General features: G+C 58.9%; 1 protein-coding gene across 1 annotated transcript; it reads right to left on the minus strand.

Annotated features, from left to right (window-relative positions):
- Window positions 1-1,813: 1,813 nt before the first annotated feature.
- On the minus strand, window positions 1,814-10,196 carry TYSND1 (trypsin like peroxisomal matrix peptidase 1). The gene is made up of 4 exons (XM_062214400.1): window positions 8,918-10,196; window positions 7,529-7,659; window positions 6,534-6,719; window positions 1,814-3,583 (listed from the first exon to the last, which is right to left on the minus strand). The coding sequence occupies exons 1-4, from the start codon at window positions 10,078-10,080 to the stop codon at window positions 3,369-3,371; spliced, it is 1,695 nt and encodes a 564-aa protein (XP_062070384.1). The 5' UTR covers window positions 10,081-10,196; the 3' UTR covers window positions 1,814-3,368.
- Between the last annotated feature and the right edge of the window lie 320 nt (window positions 10,197-10,516).

Consider the following 10,516-nt stretch of genomic DNA (forward strand, 5'->3'; position numbering starts at 1 on the left):
ATGTGAGCAAGACTGACAGGTGTTCATGCTGGGCTGCAGCTTCCTTCCTCGTCCTAATGAAGGAACAGGCGCAGCTCGGGCAGCAGGGTGGCCCGGGCAGGAACAGCGCCAGAGCAGGCTGGCTGGGGCAGCCCAGTGAGGTCAGGAGACCGGCTGTGTGCAGGGTACAGAACAAAGAGCAAAAGTGTCGAGGAGAACGGGATCCTCTCTGACAGAAGGGGAGTGATGAAAAGGTATGGAATCCAAATTGGAACTATTGGTGTGAACACCTGGCATACGACACAGAGAAATACACGTACATGTGACGGTCTGCCCACTGAGAGGGCCTGGCGGCAGCAGCACCCCAGCACAGCAAGCACACCCACGGCCTTGACCTTGGCTTCTAAATACCCACCTCCACTGACAAGAACCCTGGAGAAATGGCAGAGTCCGGTGAAGGTACAAAGCAGCTGAGATGATTTTGTTGCACAGGAAGTGCTCTAAGAATGAGGGGGCGATGTACCCCCGCTGGCCAGGTCCACAGCAAGTACAGCATCAAAATAAATGCTAGTGGATTGTAACACACAAACAAACAAGCAGAGACGATGCCATTTATAGAGGAATGCCACCTTATACACGCAGGGAGAACGACGGAAAGGGAAAATCACCCGCTGGCAACCAGTGCAGTCATTCAGACAGGAAACACCGACGGATGCTAGACGTACTTGGTGAGAGTGGAATAAGGAACAGTAAATTTACAGAGTCTCCAAGGATCCCCGCACTGGGGCCAGGACTGAGCTGCCACCTGTGATGCTGGCATCCTGTATCTGAGCCAGAGTCCAGGACGGAACAGGGCAAGTAGGCACAACTCCTGATCTCTCTGGAACAAAGAACGTCATTGGGATACTTGCTGAAATTAGATGGGGTCTCCAGGTGAAGAGCATATGGGGAGTCTTGTAACTTCTCTGAGTCTGAAATGGCTGCGAAACAATTTGGGGGGCTGGCATTGTGGTACAGCAGGTTAAGCCACCACCTGCCGTGCCGGCACCCTGTATTGAAGCACCAGTTCAAGCTCCAGCTGTTCATCTTTCAATCCAGCTCCCTGAGGATGTACCTGGGAAGGCAGCAGATGATGGCCCAAGTGCTTTATTTATTTGAAAAATAGTGTCGGGGGATGGGGGGGAGATAGAGATAGAGAGAGGGAGGGACAGATCTTATATCCATTGGTTTCCTCCCCAAATGCCTGCAATAGTCAGGTCTGGTCCCGGCTGAGGCCAGCAGCTCCAGCATCATCTCCCACATGGGTGGCCCCTGTCACCCACATGGGAGACCTGGATGAAGTTCCAGGCTCCTAGCTTCAGCCTGGCCCAGCCCCAGCCATTGCCTCCACTTGGGGAGGGAACCAGCAGATGGAAGACCTTTTTCTGTCTCCTGCTATCTTCATCGCTCCATCAAATAAATACATAAATCTTTAAAATAATAACAATAATCAATAAAAACAAGAAGCACGGATACCTTCTCCTTTCTCTCTTATCCCACCCACCAGCCAGTTACAGAGAACTTGGCAGAGGAGGCCAAGACCCCAGACACAATGACGAGAGCCACAGAAGGGAAGGAGCCCTGGTCCCTCAGTCACTATGCACTTCACAGGAGCAGTGCACACACTTCTGCCATCTTGGACCACAGGGCGGGGGTGGGGTGGGTGTTGTCTTTCTCTGCACTTTCCTAGTCCATCCACTTCTCCAACAGCTACAGAACCTCTCTACCTGAGGTCCCAGCACCTCCAGGAAACGCCATGCCCCAAACTTGTCAGCTGCCCCACCCTACCCCGGCCAGAAGGCTGGGCACCAACGGACCGCTCTCTGCTTTTGCCCCACACCAGTGAGTTCCAGCTCCCGGGTTGTCACTTGATCTTCCCACACCCACCAGTCCCGCCTTAGCTGTCTTCATCAGGGCCACCTTGGCTGGTCCCGGGACCTTGGCCTTGTTCCTTTCCAATTTCTCTCTGCTTAGCACTCCCAGAACAAGCAAGTGCGTCCACACTTCCTACCCCAGCTCCTAATGCTCTCAGCCTGCGACTCCCCACCTGTTTGCAGTTCACTTGGTAAACGCTGAACTCTCCTTTCTACAGTTCAGTGCCTGAGTCACCTGGATGAAGCCTTGGGCACCGTGACACCTGTTTATGCCAGGAAAAAAGCCTCCCAGTCCTTCCTTCCATCAAAGCCAGACCGCAGCTATGGCCTCCCACAGCTGCTAACTTACTGTGCGACTTCAGGCTAACCTTGCCTTCTGGACACATTCCCAGTCATGTAGGGCAAGAACACACACCATCACAGGACTGACCGCTGGTTACCCAGGGGTAGCACTTGCTAGGTGCTGGTAAAACAATACTCCAGGGCTCACACCCTACTTAGAATCAACCCCCAGCTACGCCCCAGTGGCATTCTACCTGCCTTGGACAATCATTTCTTGCAGGGCCCTGGACACACAGGTTGGTCTGGCCTTATTCACCTTTAAACTCTCCAACCTCCACCCGCCCGGGGACCCAGCACAGACCTCCGCACGTCCTGGCTGCTGCTGCCAGGCCAAGACCACTGCCTCCCAGGAGCTGCAAGTCCCACACAGCACTGACGGCACAACCGGCTTCCAGGGCTGGACTGACTGGCAGGAGAGGACTCAGGGAGACCCTACCCTGCCTGTGCAGGGTGTGTGTCTCCGCCTGAGGCTTGCCTGTCCCAAATCAGCTTTTGAAAGAAAGAAAAAACAGAATCTGATGGACACGCAGAATTTCTCCAACAGAACGTGTTTATTCTAAAGGCCCAACCAAACACGTTCCAGCCACGATCCCTGAGACCCCGCTGGTGAGCCGGGAGGCGAAGGCACTGTCAGAGTGAAGGCGCCACAGCGCTGACCCTCCCAGGTCTGGGGGGTCAGAGGGCTCTGGCTTCCGCCCTTCCCCTCTCTGATCTTCAGAGCAGGGCCTCCATGCTGAGGTGTCCTGAGGCGGCCCGAGCCCCCGTCGGCCCCCGAATCAGACCCAGGGGCAGATGGGAACCCGGCTTCCAGGGGAAGCAGCTGTGCCGGGCGGCCAGTGGCTGCCTGCGGAGCAGACACAAACCCAGGGCACCGCCGGCCTTACGGTCAGCATCTGCGCCCCAGGCCTGGAGCTTGTGCGCAGTTGGACAGGGCTCCCCCGGCAAGGAAGTCACATCACTTCCATCACGTGCCGGAGACAGGAGGAGGGAGAGCTCAGCCATGGACCCTCAACAGGCTGCCTGGCCAGGGACCCACGAGGCGGGCCAGTCAGCTCCACGGCCCAGAGCCCACTGTCACCACCTCACTTCCTGTGGCACAAATGGCTGCTTTGCTCCCCAGAGGGCGACACAGCCTCAGAGCTTGCTGTGTGGGGGCCCGAGGGGCCGCTGCAGCCGCCACACCACCCTGACCGGCTCAGCGGCGTGGTCCAGCTCCCGGAAGCCGCCCAGGTCGCCGGTCTCACCGTACTGCTGCAGAGCCGGCTGGAGCAGCGTGATGGGGATGCTGAAGTTCAGGTGTGGGTAGGTGGCCCCCGTGGTGTTGTCTCGGGTGTTGCTGGCGACGATGCCTGTGAGGGTCGGAGGGCAGAGGATGTGAGCCAGGACCAGGGAGGGGAAGAGGACCAGCCCCTTCCTGGGACCTCCAGGGTCCTGCAAGTGCCACCTGCTGTGGTCACCCAACAGTGACTCCCTATTTCCTGCCACGTTTGTTAGTTGGAATTCTGTAAGAAGTCCTTTGCTCATCTCCACTTGAATCTTTGGGTTAGAACCCAGTACTCCATGGGTTTTACTGTTTGGGTTGCTCCGATGGGAGCTCCCTTAGGCTGTCTCCCAGAGCTGTCAACACTTGCCATGCTCCCACCTGATCCACTGTCAGCACGTCCTGTCTGACACAAAACGCTCCCAACTTATCTTGTTTATTTTCCTGCCCCAAGCTCAGAACCAATAGGCTCTTAGATCCTTTTATTAGCAAATGGTATTCAGAAACCAACATCTGGGCTCTAGATGCACTCATTGCAATGTGGGTGTCACTGCTTCAAGGCCGTCTCAGAGGGCTGGGGTGGGCGTCAGGTGCAGCAGTTAAGCCTCTGCCTGGGGTCTCCACGTCCCACTTCAGCGCCAAGGTCAAGGGGTCAAGGCCCTACTCCTCACTTTCCACCCAGCTTCCTGCTCATGCGTGCCCTGGGGAACAGCACATGATGGCTCGAGTACTTGGGTCCCTGACCCCCATACAGGAGATCCAGGGGGAGTCTCAGCCCCCTGGCTTTGGCTGTTTCAGGCCTCTGGGGAGTGAACCAGGGTACAGAAGATACCTGTCTGTCCCTCTCTCAAAGAAAAAGAAAATAATTTTTAAAAATTTTAGAAAGAAATGACAAAGGCTAACACAAACCTGCAGTGCTGGACAGGGGCTAAAGGTTTCTGTGTGAACTTGGATTGCTTTTATCTCTACAGACACAGATAGATATCTGTGTACATAGAGATACAGCAATCCACTCAAGGAGAACACAAAAAGGGCCACACCTTCCTGTGCAATACGAGGGTACTTCAAAGTTCTCAAAATCCATGCAGATTTTTTTTTCTTTTAAAGATTTATTTATTTGAAATTCAGAGTTACATACACACACACACACCGAGAGAGAAGAGAAAGAGGAGGGGGGGTGGTCTTCCACCCAATGGTTCACTTCTCAGATGGCCGCAATGGCTGGAGCTGTGCTGATCTGAAGCCAGGAGCCAAGAGCCTCTTCTGGGTCTCCCACATGGGTGCAGGGGCCCAAGGACCTGGGCCATCCTCCACTGCTTTCCCAGGCCATAGCAGAGAGCTGGATTGGAAGTGGAGCAGCCAGGTCTCAAACCGGCGCCCATACGGGATGCCAGCGTTTCTGGCCAGGGTGTTAACCCACTGTGCCACAACGCCGGCCCCCAGATTTTTCATAATACCTATTTTCCATCAACATTCTGAAGACCCCTTGGATGCATGGATTTCAAAATTTTTTTGTGGGGGCCAGTGCCATGGTACAGAAGGTAAAGCTGCCACCTGCAGTGCCAGCATCCCATATGGGTGCTGGTTCAAGGTCCGGCTGCTCTACTTCCAATCCAACTCTGTTGTGGCCTGGGAAAGCCGTAGAGGATGGCCCAACCATCAAAGGAGGTACCTTTCTCTAAGGGAGGAGAGAACTTCCACTTTGATTATGGCCTTCTCTAAATAAGGTCGGAGTTTGTGAACTCAAGAGGCTTCCATAGCCTTGGCAGCTCATGACAAGAGCCTCGGGTGATTACCGACGTCATAAATAAGAGTGTCAATTGTTAAATCAACAACAGAAGTCACTGTGCACTTACTCCCCATGTAGGATCTCTGTCTTTAATGTGTTGAACTATGCAAATTAATGGTAAAACTAGTCTTCAAACAGTACTTTATATTTTGTGTGTCTGTGCAGGTGCAATCTGTTGAAATCTTTACTTAGTATATACTAAGTTGATATTCTATATATAAAGATAATTAAAAATGAATCTTAATGAAGAATGGGATAGGAGAGGGAGTAGGAGATGGGATGGTTTGAAGGTGGGAGAGAGGTTATGGGGGGAAAAACTGCTATAATCCAAAAGTTGTACTTTCGAAATTCATATTTATTAAAGTTTTCTTAAAAAAGAAAGGAGAAGAAGATGGCCCAAGTCCTTGGGCCCCTGCACCTGTGTGGGAGACCAGGAGGAAGCCCCTGGGCTCCTGGATTCAGGTCAGCTCAGCTCAGGCCATTGCAGCCATCTGGGAATGAACCAGCGGATGGGAGACCTCTTTCTCTCTGACTGCCTTTTTGCAATTCTGCCTTTCAAATAAATAAATAAATCTTTAAAAAAATTTGTGAGTGTGTTTAACAGGTGAAGCCACCACCTGCAACACTAGCATCCCATATGGGTGCCAGTTCATGTTCCAGCTGCTCCACTTCAGATCCAGCTCCCTGCTAATGCATCTGAGAAAGCAATGGAGGATGGTCCAAGTGCTTGGGCCCCTGCACCTATGTGGAGACCCGGAGGAAGCCCTTGGCCCCTGGCTTTGGCCTGCCTCTTGAGGTCATCTAGGGAGTGAACCAGCAGATGGAAGATCTCTGTCTTTCCCTCGCACTTAATTCTGTCAAATAAACAGATAAATCCTTTTAATGTAATTTTTTACACCAAATAATCTTTTAATTCCACTTCCCATGAACGTCTGGAATTCCTGCATGTTAGGATGTCAGCTGCATTCCTTGGCGGCCACAGTCCACTGAGGTTGAGTGGTGTCCCCTGGCTGACCCCTGGCCCGCCCTTCCACTCCCTCTTTCCTCACTCGCTCATGAATTTCACAGGTCAAATGAGACTGCGGTTCCTCCATGGCTCAGGCAGAGGGCCAGAGCCCAGATCCCGTCCCTCCCGGCTCAGCAGCAGGACAGCCTGGGAATAGGGCCAGCGAAGTCTGAGCCTAAGACAGGGGCCCTCCCAGGGTTGGACAGGGAGCATTCCCCAGGGAAGGGCCAAGGAGCTCCTTACCCAGGAGTCGCCCTGAGCGCGGGGAGAACAGAGGTCCCCCGCTGGAGCCACCATGCACGGCACACGTGGTCTGCAGCATCACCGGTGTGTCACCCACTTGCACCACAGCCGACAGGATCCCTGAGGTCACCGAGGGCCCGCAAGCCTGGCCAAAGACGCCGTAGGCCACCACACTGACAGCCTCGCCTGCCAAGGAGGGAGGGGGTAGGGGGAAGCTGGGGTCTCCTCTGTCCTGGCAGGACGCACACGCCCGTGCCCACCCGCACCACCCTCACCTCCAGAAAGCCTCTCCCAGCTCCCTCCACTGCTGGCCACGGGAGGAGGCCAGGAAGCGACTGAGCTGCTGGCACTGTGCCTGGTCAACTGCTTCTCTGGGAGGCTGTGCCTGGTCTTGTGCCCTGGCTACACTGGCTGTCACTTTGGGGGTCCCCATGGAATTAGCACCCATCTCCTGGGACTACGACATCCCTGGTAGGCGTGGCAATGTGGGCACCCTCCTTTCCCAGGTGCTTTGACCCTGCAGGACAGGGCCTGGGGCCATGTGCTTACAGGCAACACATCCCCCAGGCCTCACAGGCCCAGAAGGAGGGCACACTAGCCCCATTTCAGAGATGTGGAAGCGGAGGCAGAGAAGGCTTCAGTAGTCTGCCCAAGGTCACCAGTGGCAGAGGGCAGACGCCAACCCACGCACCTGTATCCTCCATCACCACATCACACGGCCACCACCGTGGCTGCATCACCGTCTTCTGCCCAAACCACACCACTGGAGCCACAAACGGGTCACCCACCCCTCTGACCACCTCAAGTGTTGGCTCCCCAAGCCCAGCACCCTGACTCCACACGGCTGCAGGTCCTGGGGAAAGGGGGACCACCGTGGGGACGCCCGCCCATGCCACCCTGATTCACTGACTCAGCAGCGGCGCGGAAGCGAGCCGGCCCCTGGTCCGGCCTGGTCAGAGGCCCGGCCCCCAGCGGGGCCCTTCGTCTGGCTTTACCTTCGCTGAAGCACTCGGTGGGTACAGGCACGGCGATGCCGTCCAGGGCCTCCTCCAGGCTCACCACTGCTACGTCATAGGGAGAGGTCTCCTGGGTGGCAAACAGCACACGCCCCCAGACTGCCACAGCCCTGGAGCGAGGGAGACAAAAGGCAGGCTTACCTTTCTGACCCCTCGGCTCTGGGGGAACCTAGGGGACGTGAGGGATGACAGCAGTCACGGAAGACCTGGCGTCAGCTCTGAAGCCGGCCGGCCAGGACGCTGTGGACGCGGCTCCTAGCCACTCTATAGGGCTCACAGACACTCGCAAAGCGACCTGGACACCTGGCAGTGCGCGACGCAGACATTCTCATGCTCACAACCCTGCAAGTCAGGTACTGGTCTTATCTCTGTGAGATATCACAGCTGAGCCCCAGAGAGGTTCAGTAACTTCCCAAGGCTACAGAGCAAAGGGTAGGGGCACAGGCCAGGGTGCTTCCTCCCCGGGGGGGTGGGGGGCTCTGTGCCCACGTGCCAGCACAGAAGCACCAGTCTCTGCTCCAGACCCTGTGTCAACTCACAGGAAGGCTGCTCAGACACAGTAAGTGGCTTGCCCAAAAGGACACAGGACTGTCCTACCACCCAGTCTGCAAGGGTAGCTTTTGGCAAGCCCGGGAGTTTCCCTAGGAGCAAAAGCATGGTGGCAGCGAGGCCCTGGGGCTCACAGCCCGAGGAAATCCTCATTCGTCTTCCCTATCCTTTACTGCTGCCCTGCAGGCCGCGAGCAGGAACCGGGGTGCCGACGCTCGTGGGCTGGGCTCACCACGCCAGGCCAACCTCAGCCATTCACTAGAGGCGCACCAGCACCAAGGGGCTATCCCTCTGTGGGCTCGCCTGAGCTGGGCACCTGGGGCCACAGAAGCAGCAGAACACATACTAGAAAACCAAGCCGAGACAAATAGAGCTGCTGCCCCCACGGCAGGGCCTGGGGAAAGGAGAGGGGCGCAGAGGTGCCCTTCCCTGCAGGCAGTTGGACAGTGACTGTGACTGCGGCCAGTCCTAGCCCACCACTGGGCACGATCCAGCCGGCTGCCTGGCGCCCACCCTGCGTTCAGGACTGGGGAAACTTTCTTCTACATCATTTGCCGGCCATACACAGCCATCGACAACACTCAGCCTGCTGCAGGTGTATTGAGTTTCCAGTCCCACCTGCGGTTGCCCCGGCAGCTGCCACAAAGACACTGATTATGACGGGCTCAGCAAGGCTAGGCTGGGTGCTAGAAGCGTGGCATCCTGCCCAAGCTCCCCTCGGCTTCACCGGGCTCCCGCGGAGGGTCCCGGGTGTCCACCCATGTACCGGCACGACGCCAGGGAAAGGGCCCCACGACCCGCAGCCTCGCGGGGCCTTACTTGGGAGCATCACAGCGCACCAGGACCCTGGAAGCCTCCCGAGGGGCTACGTGCCGGCAGGTCAGCACCAGGCGGGGTGCCACGGCCACTCCGGAACCCCACACGGCGCCGCACTCCACCAGCACGGCCGCGGCTGCCCACGGCGGCTCGGGGCTTCGGAAGGGCAGGGCGCGCGGGGTGCCCAGCTCCGGCGGCAGGAAGGCGGCCAGGGCGGCCTCCCCGGGGCGCAGGCGGCCCAGCGCGGCGCGGGCGGCGCGGATGAGCGGGGCGGCGGCGCAGAGCAGCGTGAGGCCCACCCACTCGCGGGCCTTCCAGCACAGCGGCGCCGCCACCAGCGCCACGAGCGTCCCCGCCGGCCGCGCCGCGAACACGCCGCCGCCCTCGCTGCCCGGGAGGCAGCGCGCGTCGGTGAGCAGCAGCGGGCCGGCCGCGTTGCTGAGCACGCCGCGGCTCAGGGTGTTGAGAAAGATGTCGGGACAGAAGGCTCCGAACGGCGAGCCGCAGGCCAGCAGCGGCGCGCCTTTGGGCACCGCCCCGGGGGACGCCACGGCCACGGCCGGCCCGCGCTCCTCCGCCGCCCCCGGGCCGGGCTGCACGCGCAGCAGCGCGAACCAGCCCAGCGCCCGCAGCTGATCCTCCTCGTCGTCTTCCGAGCCCTCGTCGTCCGGCGCCACGCTCGCGAAGCGCCACTGCTCGCCCTCCGCGTCCCCGAAGAGGCGCTCGAAATGGGCCCGGAAGGCCGGGCAGCTCAGCAGCAGCAGCAGCTCGGCGGGGCGCGGGCACTGCAGGGGCCGGCCGCGGAGCCGGGCTGGCGGGCTGGGCTCCAGGCCGGCGCACTGCGGCGTGCACAGCCCCGGGCGGCCCTCGTCGGCGCGGCCGTTGGAATCCGCGGCCGTTGGCGCCCACTGCACGTGCAGGCGCAGGTCGTCGCCGCAGCTGTCGCCGGGCAGGAAGACGGCTTCGGCGGCGGCCAAGGCCTCACTGCCAGCCCGCAGGAAAGGCAGGAAGATGCCCCCGTGGCACAGCACCAGGCCCGGGTTGCGGCTCAGGATCACCCCGCTGCAGCTCCACGAGCCCGCCTCGGGCTGCTCGGCCCGGGAGGCGCTCACCACGCAGCCCGCCTGCTCGGCTGCTCTCATGGCGAGTCCCCACTGCCGCCCCATGGCCTCGGGGGACCGAACAGCCGGGACCCCAGCCCGGCCCGCTCAAAGCCTCGCAGCGCCGCACACGGCCGCGAGCGACCCGCACAGGCACGGACTCGCGTCTTCCTCGTCGAGCTGGATTGGCTCAGCCCCAGCCGGCCCGAGCCGATTGGCTGCGGGTGAGATCCCTGCTTTCCCCGCCCTCTTCGGGCCCATCCAATCCGGGGGAGCCGCTGTCCCCGCGGGACGAGCTCTGGGAGAGTGACAGGCGTCACCGCGAGAAAGGCGGGTGGGCGGGTCCCTCCCTGCGCGCGGTGTCTCTGGTTTGCGGGAAAGAACAGAAACGAGCGCTGACGTGGCTGGACCTGCCCTGGTCGTGGCAGGACCTTCAGCCTCTGACCCCGGCTAAGGAAACTGTGGAATTTTGAACGTAATCTCAACAGCAGTCCACTAGGTG

The sequence above is a fragment of the Lepus europaeus genome, chromosome 17 (genome assembly GCF_033115175.1).
Source record: "Lepus europaeus isolate LE1 chromosome 17, mLepTim1.pri, whole genome shotgun sequence".
NCBI classification, from domain to species: Eukaryota; Metazoa; Chordata; class Mammalia; order Lagomorpha; family Leporidae; genus Lepus; species Lepus europaeus.

Bases quoted from the DNA above. Each gene is read 5' to 3' on its own strand.
- TYSND1 (XM_062214400.1), bottom strand. From the start codon at position 10,080: ATGGGGCGGCAGTGGGGACTCGCCATGAGAGCAGCCGAGCAGGCGGGC. The intron at 7,660-8,917 runs GTAAGGCCCCGC...CCCTCGCTCCAG, and splicing joins GTGCGCTGTGATGCTCCCAA to GGCTGTGGCAGTCTGGGGGC. The intron at 3,584-6,533 runs GTAAGGAGCTCC...CGACCCTCACAG, and splicing joins GCGCTCAGGGCGACTCCTGG to GCATCGTCGCCAGCAACACC.